General features: G+C 42.2%; 1 protein-coding gene across 9 annotated transcripts in view; it reads left to right on the top strand.

Moving 5' to 3' along the window:
* Positions 1–14,310, top strand: part of MED24 (mediator complex subunit 24) — a 43,806-nt gene that overhangs the window by 15,290 nt on the left and 14,206 nt on the right. For 3 of the 9 annotated variants that reach the window (XM_049859223.1, XM_049859224.1, XM_049859231.1), the window contains exons 2-4: positions 615–715; positions 4,948–5,158; positions 5,243–5,325. In XM_049859223.1, the coding sequence (XP_049715180.1) occupies positions 615–715; positions 4,948–5,158; positions 5,243–5,325 (395 nt within the window). Of the gene's footprint in view, positions 1–614; positions 716–2,887; positions 3,779–4,125; positions 4,540–4,889; positions 5,159–5,242; positions 5,326–14,310 lie in introns of those variants that run through there. The other 6 variants (XM_049859230.1, XM_049859228.1, XM_049859225.1 and 3 more) reach the window with 4 other exon arrangements.

Below are 14,310 nucleotides of genomic sequence, written 5' to 3'. Positions count from 1 at the left end.
CACTTATTGGGGTACACTGGAAAGACAGCAGAAGAAACTGAAACACTACCGTAGAACCTAAACCCCAGGTGTCTCTTCCCCTTAGAGATCTCCCAGTCAAGAAGAGACAGGGAAAATGGAGGAAAGAAAAGCTGGGGGGGAGGCAGGGAGGAGGAGCAGACTGTGGGAAGTTAACGAGTAATTACTCTGAAAAGAGTAAGCCAAAAACCAAACCTCCCCCCCCATTCCCATCTAGTCAATTCCAACTCATCGTGACCCCATAGGACAGAGTAGAACTGCCCCACAGGACCTGAGGAGCAGCTGATGGATTTGAACTGCTGACCTTTTGGTTACAGCGAAGCTCTTAGAAAAGAGGAAAGTGGCCACTCAATTCACCTCTATCAATCTCCTTTGTCCCGTCAGGTGACTGGTTATGGGTGGCAAAAGAGGGGGCTAGGGAAGGGACTCAGGCCTGGCTGAGCCTTGCTTTTGGTAACTGAGGTAAAAAGTGGAAAAAGAAGCTGACACCTTCCCCAGACTGTATTTTATTTGACACACATTATTTTCACCATTTAATGTGTCAGGTATTGGATCCCTCAGATTTTCCCAGCTTCTGGTTTCACTTTCCCTTACAGCATCCTCATCACTGCCTTTACCAAAAAAGAAAGGAGCTGAGGGGCAGACTGCTTTACCATCCAAGCCTGGGGCTGACCATCCTGCGTCCTTCCCACAGCAGGTGAATGGGAGGGTCTGTGTCGAGGCAGGCAGAGTATACAGTATGTAAGGCAGAGTGGCTCTCAGGCCCTAGTGTAAAGGAAATAGCAGGCAGGCCTCCTTTCCCTGCCACTGTCCAGGGCTCAGGATCACAGTACTTTTCTTCCACTCTAGCACTTCTCTTCTGTTCCTAAAGGCATCCTCCAGGGTGTCAGAAAGGAAGCTATTCCAAAGGTTGGTTCAAATTCTGCTTTTCATTGTTCAGCCAGTCTCTTTCTGGACCTCTTGTGGGGGCAATGAGAAGACAGAGACTGGGAACAGTGGGGGACCCATGAGCTGTCCCTGAGGTGTGGTCACCTGTAGGCCTCTCCCCCATCATCTCCTCTCCCAGACAGAAAGCAGGGATTTTGATTTGGGAACTGGAGGGGGAAGGGAACTGGTTTGGAGCCAGCTGTGTATGAGTGTGTGGGATGGACATTCTTTCTTTCCCCATCCACCTGCTGCCAGTTAAGTCCCCATAGTGGAGGGACCCAGGCAAGCTTCCAAAGAAAGATCTCCCAGTTAGGAGAGGGTAATGACTCAGTTTCCCTATGGAAATGAAAGAAGTTGAAACCCTCTGTGTCTTGTATGCTTGCCAAGTATTTCAGTCTTTCTGGGCTTTTAGATTTGGACTCTTGCCACTTTTCCTTATACACCTTCTTAGCCTAGGTAAGAAGTGTACCCTTCCCTTTGGGTACCCAAAACTCTGTTCCTCACAACCTCTTTACCCACCCCAATCACCCACTCTGGCCTAGTTCCTTTTTTAGCCACTGCTTCAAATGTTGCCATGTCACTGCCTGACTGGCTTCCATCTGCCTGTCTTCTCCAGCCAGACCCCTTCCCCAGCCAATCTAGCCAAAGGATGAAGAGATTGGGGCTCAGAGCTAGGAAAGCAGACAGGGGAGCTCAGCCCCTATCTGTGCTGAATCAGAAGAAATAGATAGAAAAGCAAGTGGAGTAAATAGGTGGGATTTTTGGGCAGGACTGAGGGGAGAATTTCCTTGTATACCCTAAGGGGATATCAGCATCTCTTCTCTCACCCTCTGGATGATTATCAAGGAGTCTAGTCCTTGTGGAATCTAGTCAGAGAGCTGAAGAGGGTCCCTAGGAAGATATTGGGGAGGTGGTGTAGAGAAAGACTGGCTTCTGATATTTACAGACTAGAGAGCCAGAAGGGCAAAGCAGAGAAAGTGAAAATGACTCTTGCCCAGAGCTACCAAAACCCATTACCATCAAGTCAATTCCAACTCATAGAGACAGAACAGAACTGACCCATAGGGTTTCCAAGGCTGTAAATCTTTATGGGAAGCAGAATCTTGGGGAGCAGCTGGTGGGTTTGAACTGCCAATCTTTCAGTTAGCAGCCAAGCACTTAACCACTGAGCCATCAGGGCTCCTTTGCCCAGAGCTAAGCCATTACATACACATAGAAGCCTAGTCCTTGGGAAAACCTTTCTAAGCCTAGAGAAAAGGTTGCTAGTGAGAGATGGGGGAACAGGGAAGGCAGATGGCCAGACTACACAAGCCATCTCCCTATTGCTATAAAGTGGGGAGGAGGCACCCTTAGAAGTATTCCAGTCTTTCTGCCAGAGAGGGATGGTTTGTGCCTAGGATATCACTATCCTCGGGGCCCAAATATTCCACTCTCCCATGTGGACCAACACCCACTATCTCAGTCAGGAGCAATCACAAAGTTGACAGCTTCTCTTTGAGGGGGCCAGTTTGGGCCATGAGGAATGGAAAACGAGCTGCAAGGTCCAGGAATAGCTCAAAGTGGGGGGCCCTAGGCTGCTGTAACAGGAGAGGAATGAGAGGAGGGAATTGCACAAAGGTAGAGGGAGGCGCCTAGGAGAGGAAGGGAGGCCAGACATGTAAGAGACTGAAAAGAAACAGGGGTTATGCCAGTCTCAAGTGTGAGTGTATGTGGCTGGGGGGAGTTTGGAGGTTAAGTATGAGGGGTCTGGGTTCTCCCTCCTTCCTGCTTTGGAAGCTTTGGCTACAGATATTCGGCAGCTGTTTTATATAAACACTATTCCCCAGTGGTGTCACTTGGGCAGGCACAAAGATTGTAGATTGAAGGGGGATGTGGGTGGGTGTATGCGGAGGGAGAAAGGCCATAGATGCACTCTCCCCGTCAGAACAGGAGTCTTTGTCTTCCATTTTAGACTATGCTACAGATATTATTTTATTTATAGATACCCAGGATCCTGTATTCTCTGCCCAAAGGGCCACAAGCTTGCTTCCAGAGCGTGAATGGGCTCCTCCCCCAGATTTATTCTCCTGAGGACTGTTTTTACCACTCAAAGGGTGGCCAAATGATGATTGTTGGGGAATATGGATGGATCTTTGACATGTAGGCTCCTCAGGGCATGAAACGGGAGCAGGGAAGAAGGGTGGCACACCTTTGGCTCAGGGGTTCCATGCTTATTCTTGTCCCTGGTTGTAAATATTAGGGACGGACCTGTCCATAGGATAGAACAGAGATGAGGAATGTTTACAGGGAGGCTCAGACATTAGGGTCAAAGTGGGTATCATTTGCTTTTGGGCTTCTCACTGGGCAGGGAAAGGACTAATGCCAGAAGGCCTGGACATAATTATCTACAATATGGTTCTTTTGGATAAATGAGATATCAACATTAAAAAATAATAATAAAACTTTATTTTAGAATAGTTTTAGATTTACAGAAAAATTGCAAGAATAGAATAGAGGGTTCCCATATAATGCACACCCAGTTCCCCATTATTAATATCTTAAAATAGTATGATACATTTGTCACAATTAATGAATTAATATTGACCCATTATTATTAACTAAAGTCTACACTTTATTGACATTTCCTTAGTTTTTATCTATTGTCCTTTTTCTCTTCCAGGGTCGTATCCATGATATCACCTGACATTTAGTCGTCATGTCTCTTTAGGCCCTCTTAGCTGTGACAGTTTCTCAGACCTCCCTTGTTTTTGATAACCTGAACTTCAGCTTCTTCCTCACTGGCCTCATTATTCTTCGCCTGTATTCAAGCAGAGTGCAGGGCCTGGAGATTCTGGTAGGGCTCACAGATTTGGGGGATGAAATGGTAAATGTGTGTGGAACTGGCCAAACCTCAGTGTTGCTTCAGTGGAATGAGAACCGTGGCAGCCGTAGGGGCTTCAAACCAAAAAAACCCACTCCTGTCGAGTCGATTCTGACTCATGGCGACCCTATAGGACAGAGTAGAACTGCCCCATAGGGTTTCCAAGGCTGTAATCTTTACAGAAGTAGACTGCCACGTCTTTCTTCTGCCCCAGGGGCTTAGGAGAACAAAAATAAACAAATAAGCCAGGAAAGAGAAAGAATGTACTGCTGATCCTGACACCCTGGCTGTGCCTATTAACTAGGGGGTAATTTTAATGAAAGGGTGTCCGAATATGATTTAAACGCCGGTCGACAGTGACATCATTGGGGGACGCCTGACTGGAGCGGCCTTTCGAAAGCGTCCCCCCACCCCAAACCGTCCCCCCAGCGCCCGTCTCTGTGATGCCTAGTTTTCAGATGTCCTTCTTAAAGAAGAGAAACAACGGGGGCCGACTAGATTAATCTTTTAGCTTCCTCTGTATGAGTCGGAATCGACTAGAGGCAAACGGTTTGGGTACACCAGACGAATGAATTCCCGGTCCTAGGAACTACAATTCCCAGAAGACATCGTGGAGGGGCCTGTCTCTTAGTGCACTCCTATTGGTTTATGTTTGCTACTTTCAGCCAATAGAAAACGATCTCTTTGACAAGTGCCAAAATGGCGATATCTAGGCTCTAGAGTTAAATTGTCCGGTAGGCTTAAATTTGGGAAGGTGGTGGATGAAAAAGAGATAGAGAATTACGGTTTCAGGGCTGGGGAAGGTGGGAGAAATGGGGGGGAAAATCTAGACTTGGGCTGGTAGTGGCTGAGGGATGTAGCCGGAGCTAAAGGCGTAATTGGGCGGCCGGAACTGGCTTAAACCCTTGCTGCCCTGTCTTTAGTTCTCGTATTGACGGCACTGGGTTTTTTTGGGTATTAGCCTTCTTGACACCTTCTTCTTAGTGCCCCAGTCCGAGGAAGTTTGGCTCTGGAGGGAAGAGACTGACAGGATCCCAAACTTGGCCCCTTACTTTTTTCTTTCTGGTTTCTCTGCCTCCCTTAGGTCTTTCCGTATTTTCTCCATTCCATTTAACTCTGGCTTTTCCTGCCCGTTTCCTCAGAACCTCGTCTCCCCTCCTGTAGCTGGATTTTTCCCTTCACAAAGCTGGCCGCTACCAGCCCCGCCTCCTCAGATTGAAATCATGAAGGTAGTGAACCTAAAGCAAGCCATTTTGCAAGCCTGGAAAGAGCGATGGAGTGACTACCAATGGGCAATCAATATGAAGAAATTCTTTCCCAAAGGAGCCACCTGGGACATTCTCAACCTGGCAGGTCTGAAGTGAAATGAGAAGGAAGGAAGGGAGGGATAAACCTAGAAAAATGATAACCACTCAGTCTCTGTTATTTTCTTTGCAGAAGCACTGCTGGAGCAGGCGATGATTGGACCTTCCCCCAACCCTCTCATCCTATCCTACCTGAAGTACGCCATTAGTTCCCAGGTAAACTGCCCCACCTACTCCACAGAGTGAGGGATTTGGAAGTAAAAGACTTAGAGTGCAATTGTCAGATCACACTTGCTAGGTGATTTTTTTTTTTTTGAACAGATTACTTCTCTGAGCTTCAGTTTTCTCAGAAAAATAGTAACACTTCACTAGTTGTTGTAGAGTCCCTGAGTGGCACAAAGGGTTTCACGCTTGACTACTAAATGAGAAGTAGACAGTTCGAACCCACCCAGAGACATCTTAGAAAACAGGCTTGGCAATCTGCTTCTGAAAGGTTACAGCTTTGAAAACCCTATGGAGCACAGTTCTCCCCTGACACATGAGTTGGAATCAACTCGACAGCAACTGACAACAAGTTGTTATGAATATTACATTCACTTACTCTCTCAATCAAATTTACCAGTGCTTGTATGTTCTGGACAGTGTGGTAGGCCCTGGGGATATAGCTGTGAAAAGACCTGATCCCAGCTGATCCCCATGGGTAATGTTGTTTGCTGCCATCAAGTTGGCCCCCAACTCAAAATGACCCCATACACAACAGAACGAAACAGTGCCTGGTTCTGTGCCATCCCCATGATGGGTAGCCGAATAAACTGTGAAAAAAACGTAGGGTTTTCATTGGCTTATTTTTGGAAGTACCACCAGGCCTTTCTTCCTAGTCTGTTTTAGTCTGGAAGCTTTGCTGAAACCTGTTCAGCATCATGTCGTTGTTGCTAGGGTCCGTCGAGTTGGTTCCGACTTAAAACAACCCTGTGTACAACAGAACAAAACGCTTCCTGGTCCTGCGCCATCCTCACAATTGTTGCTATGTTTGAGCCCATTATTGCAGCCACTGTGTCAACCCATCTCATTGCATAGCAGCATGTAGGCCTCCAGTGATAGATGGGTGGTTGCTGCTCACGAGGTGCATTGACACCTGGACACCTGGAGTCTAATCTGGGTCTGCAGCATGGAAGGGGAGAATTTCACCAGTGAACCACCAAGGCCTCTAGGCTCTATAGATGAAATGATGTTTAAAGCAAGACCTGAATATTGAGTAGGAGTTACCCAGGCAGATTGATGAGAGAGAAAAGCGTACGCACAGTCTGGGAGGCAAAAATCGCGTGATGTTTAGGGACTGAAAATTGTTTGGTATGGCTAGAGCAGTGGTCCCCAGCCTTTTTGATCTCATACCCTTTTACACTCTTAAGAATCATTGAGACCTCACGGATTTTTGTTTATGTGTATTATATCTGTCCATGTTGACCATTTGAAAAATTAAAATAGAAATTTGAAAAAATATTTACAAACTCATTTAAAAGTAACAAGAATACCCAAATGGACAGGAGGAGAGAGAGTAGAGGGAAGAACTGTGCTGTCTCATTGGAGGGAGAGCAATTAGGAGTGTATGGCAAGGTGTATGTAAATTTTTGTATGAGAGACTGATCTGATTTGTTAACTTTCACTTAAAGCACAATAAAAATTAATTAAAAAAAAAGTAACAAGAATAAACCCATTACATGTTAATATAAATAACATTTTAGTGAAAGTAACCATGTTTTCCAAAATAAAAAAATGTTAGTAAAGAAAGTAACATTGTTTTATATTTTTACAAACTTCTCTAATGTCTGGCTTAATAGAGGACAGCTGGATTCTTCTGCTTCTGCATTCAGTTGTTATGATATGGTCTTTACGCTGAATTACATGAAGGAAATCTGGTATACATCAGATGCTTGGTTTGAAAAGGGTGCAGTATTTTAATAAGCTTTTCAGATAACTGAATATTCTTTGATACTACACTAAAACTGGGCAGGTGCTGTGAACCTGTATCAATGAACTTGTTATACTCTGTTACATTAAAATCCATTGGTCTTTCTCTTGTACTTGGAATGGATCTTTTATTCATGGGTGGTTTTATAACATGAATTTGTCCTATTACCAAGTTGTGCAGGTGTCCCATTTATTTGCACTGTATCATCACACGTCATGGAGCCCCTGGGAAGCTCCACTGTACAATTGTGACAGAATGAGTGTGAAAAAGGCAAATGATTTCTTAGTAGTATTTTTAAAATAGTTTTGACCTGTTGGATCCTTGGAAAGGATCTTGGGCTCCCCTGAGGATACCTGGCACATACCTCGAGAACTGCTGGGCTAAGCACATCAAGTTGAAGGAAGAGACTGGTTTAGAGAGAGAGAGAGAGAGAGTTTAGGTCATAAAGGATCTTCTGTACCTGAGGAGTTTGGACTTTGTCCTAGGGCAGTAGGTAATTATTTAAAGGGTTTTAAGTGGAGGAATAGTGTGACAGAATTCGTTCTGTTTTTAAAAAATTAACATAAAATAAAATGCACAGATCTTAAGTTCAGTTATATAAGTTTTAACAATTATATATAACCATGCCACCAACATCCAAAATAAAATGCAGAACATTTCCATTCTCCCAGAAAGTTCCCTTGTCCCCCTTTCCAGTCCATCCCCCTCTCCCACAACCACTAAATGATTTCTATCCCCATAGATTAGTGTTGTATATATATTGGATTTCATAGAACTAGAATCATATAGTATATACTCTGTATACCCTGTCTTCTTTTGCTTAACAAATATTTTCGAGATTCATCTATGTTGTTGGCATCTATCAGTAGTTTATTCTTATTGCTGAATAGTATTTCACAGTAGACACGTAGTTCTTGTGTTTCCTTTTTCTTCTTGGCATTATGTCTGCTTCCTATGTTAGTGTGTACCGATCTACCTTATCCTTTTCAATGGCTGCATAATGTTCCATATGTACTGTAATTTAATAGTTTCCCTTGTGATAGGCATTTAGGTTGTTTCTAATTTTTTTACTGTCATAAGCCAAACCTTATACCCACCTCTGTTCAAATCTGTGACTATTTCTTTAAGATAGATACTTAGAATTGCTGGTTTGAAGAGTACCAAAAACAAAAACAGCAACAAAAAACCCTGTTGCCATGGAGTCTATCCTGACTCATAGTGACCCTATAGGACGGAGTAGAACCACCCCATAGGGTTTCCAGGGAGCAGCTGGTAGATTCAAACTACCAGCCTTTTAGTTATCAGCTGAGCTCTTAACCACTGCACCACCAGGGTTCCTTGAAGAGTATACACATATTAAATTGTAGTAGATCCTGGTAATTGCCCTTCATAGTGTTTGACAGTATTTCAAACACTGAATAGAATCTTTGCATTTTTTCCAGAGAAGCAAAAAATTATATCTCATTTTAATATGCATTTCCACAATTGTGATAATTGAACATATTTTTTCAATTCGTTTTCCATATATCTTCTGTAAATTACTTATGTATATCATTTGCTCCCATTTCTATTGTTTGCTCATTTTCTTATTGATTTCTTCATAATAGCTTTATTGAGATATAATTCACATACCATACAATTCATTTAAAGTGTACAGTTAACTTGTTTTAGTTGTGCAACCATGACCACAATCAATTTTTGAACATTTTCATCATCCCAAAAAGAATTCTTCCTGATTTTTAAGGTCTATTAATATAATCTATCTTGTAATCCTTATCTGTTACATATGTTTAAATTTTATTCCTATTATGTGTTTTTTTTGACTTTGTGATTTTTTTCTTAGCATGCAGAAATTTTGGATGTTTTTGTTGTCAGATTTATCCTTTTTTTTTTTTTCCTTTACAGCTTTTATCTTGCTTAAAGACTTTCCTGTTCCAAGGGTCTAAATATATTCTCTGTTTTCCGTTAACACTTCAGTCTTATTTTTTATATTTATTTTATTTAATCCATCTAGAATTTGTTGTGGTATGAAGAATGGATCCAAATTTATTTATTTATTTTTCTAACAGATAGACAATTGGCCCAACTGCCTTTATTGTATAAGCCATTCTTTATCATATGCTACATTCTCTATAGAAAAGAGTCTTTTTGTTGACTCTCTTGTATGTTTCATTGATCTATTTGTCTTTTCTTGTACCAGTAACTCACTGTTTTGATTACTATAGCTTTATGACATGTTTTAGAAAATTTTTTTTTATTTTGGTGTTGTGTTGAGAATATACGCAGCAAAGCCTACACCAATTCAACAGTTTCTACATATATAATTCGATGACAGTGATTGCATTCCCCAAGTTATGGAACCATTCTTACCCTCCTTTTCTGAGTTGTTCCTGTCCTACTAACATAAACTCGCTGCCTCCTAAGGTTCCTATCTATTCTTTTGAGTTGCTGTTGTCAATTTGATCCCATATAAACAAACAAAAAAAAAAAAAACTGTTGCCGTCGAGTTGATTCTGACTCATAGCGACTCTATAGGACAGAGTAGAAACTGCCCTATAGAGTTTCCAAGGAGTGCCTGGTGTATTCAAACTACTGACCTTTTGGTTAGCAGCTGTAGCATTTAAGCACTTTGCCACCAGGGTTTCTACTACAGATAGCCCTTAAAAGAGCATAATGCTCAAAGCCGACATTTTTTACTAATTAAGCTAAACTATTGTTCAGTTTTAAGAAGACTTCAGGGGATATTTTTGGATTAAAGTTTAAAGATTATTTCAGGACAGTAGTTTTGGGGCTTCATACAGCCTCCATGGCTCCAGAAAGTCTGGAGTCCCGGAAAATTTGAATTTTTGTTCTGTATTTTCCCCCTTTTGACCAGGATTCTTCTTTAAAATCTTTGATCAAAATGTTCAGTCGTGATAGCTGAGCACCATCCAGTTTTGGTCTCAGGGCAAAGGAAGCAGTTGTTCATGGAGGCAATTAACCACACATTCCATTTCCTCCTCTTATTCCTGACTCTTTCTCCCTCTGTTGCTCCAGGCAAATAGAGACCAATTGTTGTGTCTTGGATGACCACTTGCAAGCTTTTAAGACCCCAGGAACCGTGTAATGAACTAGGAGGTAGAATGGAGGCACAAAACACATTATTAGGCCAACTAACTGGGATATACCATTTATAGTATGTTTTGATACCTAGTTGGGCAGGTATTCCCTTAGTTGTTTTATTTTTCAGAAATTTCTTGGCTGCTTTCAGCCAGTTCCTCTTCTAGACAGATTTTAGAATCAACTTGTTAAGTTCCTTTAAAAATCCTATTTATTTTGGTAGCGATTTCGTTGAGTTTGTAGATTAATTTGGGAAATTTATAGATTAATTTTAGGGTGTCACTCATTGTAGTTTGAAGAATGAGTTGGAGGGAGGTACGACTGAAGGCAGAGAGGGGATTTAGTGTAGGGGTTGGTGTACTTTTTTAGTGAAGGACCGGATAGTAAATATTTTTTACTTTGTGGGCCATGTAGTCTCTTTCGTAACTACTCAACTCTGTTATTGTAGTGTGAAAGCAACTATAGACAATATATGAACAAATGGGCATGGCTGTGTACCAGTAAAACTTTATTGACAAAAACAAATGATGGGTTGAATTTGGCCTGCAAGCTGTAGTTTTCTAACCCCTGATTTAGGTAGTTCAGGTGAGAGGTGATATTGGCATAAACTTGGAAAGTGGCAGCAGGAAAAACAAAAGATGAATTCAGGAATAATTTAGGAGGTGGCATTGAGAGGATTTAGTGATAAAGGAAGTGAGGGGAAAAAAAGAAGGTTTTTGATTTGGACAGTGGATGCCTGATGGGATCGAAGCGGAAATAGAATAGGACTGTAGGATCAGAATGTGGGTGAGGAGTGGAGATGACATGTTTGATTTTGGCCTTGTTGGATGTGAGGTGCCTGAGTGGGCTGTCAGAGGGAAGATACTCCGTAGGCAGTTGAACATATGTATCTGGAGCTCAGGAGGAGAGGTCTAGACTGGAGATAATGATTTAGGAGTCATCAGCCTCAGATGGTAATTGGAACTATGGACGTGGAGGAAATTGCCTGGAGAGAGTGGAGAATAAGCAAAGAAGTGACCTAAGCCAAATTCCTGAGGAACCAATCACATTTATGAAACACATTATAGGAAAAGAATTCCTCTTAGGAATCTGAAAAGAAGGGGCTGGAGAGGAGAAGGAAAAAAAAAGAAAAAAAATGAAAGGAATGGAGGAGCCCAGGGAAGAGAGGATTGAAGAATGAGGGAATGTTTTCGTGGTTTCAGATGCTGCTGAGAGGTGAGGTAAGATCAGAACTGAGAAATAGCTGCTGAGTGTAACAGCAAGAGTTTGTTGATGACCTTAATGAGCTGATTCATGGGGTGCTGAGGACAGAAGTGGTTGGAGTGGCTTGAAGAGCAGAAGGAAAGGTGGGGAGGTGGAGACATGAGTGAGGAGAAGGCTCATGACTATGAAGAGAGGAGGGAGAGGGTGATGGTTAAGTGGAAATATGGGGTTTGCGGGAAGTTCTTTTAAAAATAGAAGAATCTTGAGATGTATAAACACTGATGGGAAAAGCATGAGGGAAAAGAGGCTGAAAAACAGTGAGAAAGAAATAAATACATATGCGAAAGACCTTTGTGAACTATAAAGTGCCATGCCAAATTAGTAACTTATTCTTTCCACAGGGTTAAGAGGCTGTGCACATAGAGGGCACTTAGGAGGAGCTGGCAGTGTTGGACGTGAAGAGGAACAGAGGATTAGGGAGCAGCTGCAGCGTCACTCTGTCACCGACACTGGGTCTGGGCTACGCACATGTGCTGTGGGCCACACAGATGGTTTAGCTCTGGGGACTTGTGGTGCTTTAGAGCTTGTACATTGATAGAAATATTAAGACTGGAACAGGTTAAATTCTGCTGTGAAAGAAAGCTCACCATGTGGAAAGTACTTTTAGGTCCCTGGAGTAGCAATGCTTTATTGATATGGTTAGCAAAAATGAACAGAATTCTGAATGTGAAGACCAGAAATTCATTTGAACTGATGGAATCCCTCAGAATATACCGACTTTGGGGTTTCCATTCTGGTAGTTTGGAGTCCTGGTGACACAGTGGTTAAAGTGCTCGGCTGCCAACCACAAGGTAGCTGGTTCAAACCCACTAGCTGCTCTATGGGAAAAAGTTGTGGCTATCTGCTCCCATAAAGATTTACAGCCTTGGAAATCCTCTGGGGCAGTTTTCTTCTGTCCTCTAGGGTTACTATGAGTCAGAATCCACTCAATGGCAGTGAGTTTGGTCTTTATTCTGGTAGTTTGGGGTCAGTTTCTAGTGGGAACATCTAGCTCCCCCTACAGGTTGGTATCCAACAAGGGTCAGTTCTTTGCCAAGCTCTTTACTATGGGGACATCAGTTATAAATAAACAAACACTCCCCTGGAACATTATGGTCCTCCTGCCCAGGCAGGCTCCCAGCTCTCTGATGACTGTCAGACACTAGCTACGGCTTCCCAGTATGTCCCACTGATAGTGGTGCTAAACACTAATTGTGTATTTAAGACTGTCTGTTTTGCTCCTGTTCATCCAAGAATACTAGTTAAAGATGTCTGAACAGAGAGCAGTCTGTTCACTTGATGAAGAAATACCTGAAGGAATTGTTATGCATGTAAAATTTGCCGTGCTAAGGTCGTTGGGGCTGGCTTAGCTTTCTTAAAGCTTTGGGGATTGCCACTCCTCTAGCGGAGACCGCCCAGGAGGCAGGTGGTGATCCTGACAGTTTCTGTCATTGTATTCCACTTTTCTATTTTGGTGTATTTTGCCTCTGATTTTGAGTACGCCCTTGTAACTATTTTATATAGTATTATTCACATTTTATCAGCATGCTATAATTATTATTTTTTTTAATATGACAACTTAAAAGATTTTCTATAAGGTTTAATTTTATTCAAGGGCAACTTATTTCTTCTTTTGAAGTAAATCTTCAGTCTTTATGATGGTGATGAATAGGTTTTACTAACAGAAATTTTCTTCAAGGTAAAATTTTTCAGAATGCATCTAGTTAATAGACTTCATCAATTTAAAGCAATAAAAACTTACTGAGAACCTGCTTTGTGCCAGGCCTTGGGTCAAGTGCTAGAGAAACATAAATTCAATACCGTTTCTGTCTACAGAGAGCTCACCATTTAGGTAGAATCTCCTGAAACATATTTTGGAAATACCGGTTAAGTGAGATTCCTTGTCCAGATAAGTTGAAAAGTATTGCTTGCTTTATCTCTAGTCATCTTAGAGATTTTCATTGTATGTAAGTAAATTATGGCTCTGAAAAGTCCTGTGATAAAGAAGCCTCTGTGGTGCAAATAGTTAACATGCTTGGCTGCTAACCAGAGGTTGGAAGTTCAAGGTCCACCTAGAGGCACTGGGAAGGAAGCCTGGTGGCCTGATTCTGAAAAATCAGCTATTGAAAACCCTATGGAGCACACACGGGGTCACCATGAGTCGGAATCAGCTTGATGGCAATTGGTTTTGGTCTATATGTTTAATTTAGTGTTTCTCAAGTTCATTTCACACAGAAGCTGTGTGTATGTTAAATCTCTTGACATCCTACGGAAACTTGGAACAGTACTCTCTGATAGAACTTTCTACAGTGATAGAAATGCTCTGTACCTGTGCTGTCCAATTTGGTAGCCATTAGCCACATGTGGCTTTTGGGCACTTGAAATGTGGGTAGTGTGACCGAGGAACTGAATTTTTAATTTTATTTCATTTTGATTAAATTAAAGCAACCATGTGTGGTTAGTGACTTCCCTATTGGACAGTGCAGCTTTGAAAGATACTTTGGGAAATAAAAGAATCCCTGTCCTCAAGGAGCTCCTAATTTAGCGGCGTGACAGGCACTGTTGTATGTGATGAATGTAACGATAGGTATAAGGGGGGATTACTTGGAGCACAGAGGGAGAATTTCAACTTTGGGTAGGAGGCTTGGGTGGGAATTGATCAAGGAAGGTGTCCTGGAGGAGATAAAATAAGCACTAGGGAATGAGTTAAGAGTTTGTGTAATGAAATTTACTGCATTGAAATAGTCACTGCAGGAAATGTTTGTTTCTAGTTCTTATCTAAATGAAAACCACTCTTCGGAAAGTTTGATGGAAGAGGGACTGGGGACGATGCATAGTGCTCCTGCCTCTCTTGATGAGTTGAGGAGGCCCCTCTGAGGGGTTGAGCTTAC

Source organism: Elephas maximus, chromosome 19, assembly GCF_024166365.1.
Source record: "Elephas maximus indicus isolate mEleMax1 chromosome 19, mEleMax1 primary haplotype, whole genome shotgun sequence".
Lineage (NCBI taxonomy): Eukaryota > Metazoa > Chordata > Mammalia > Proboscidea > Elephantidae > Elephas > Elephas maximus.
Note: the sequence above shows the minus strand (reverse complement) of the source record. Positions and strands in the feature narration are given on the sequence as shown.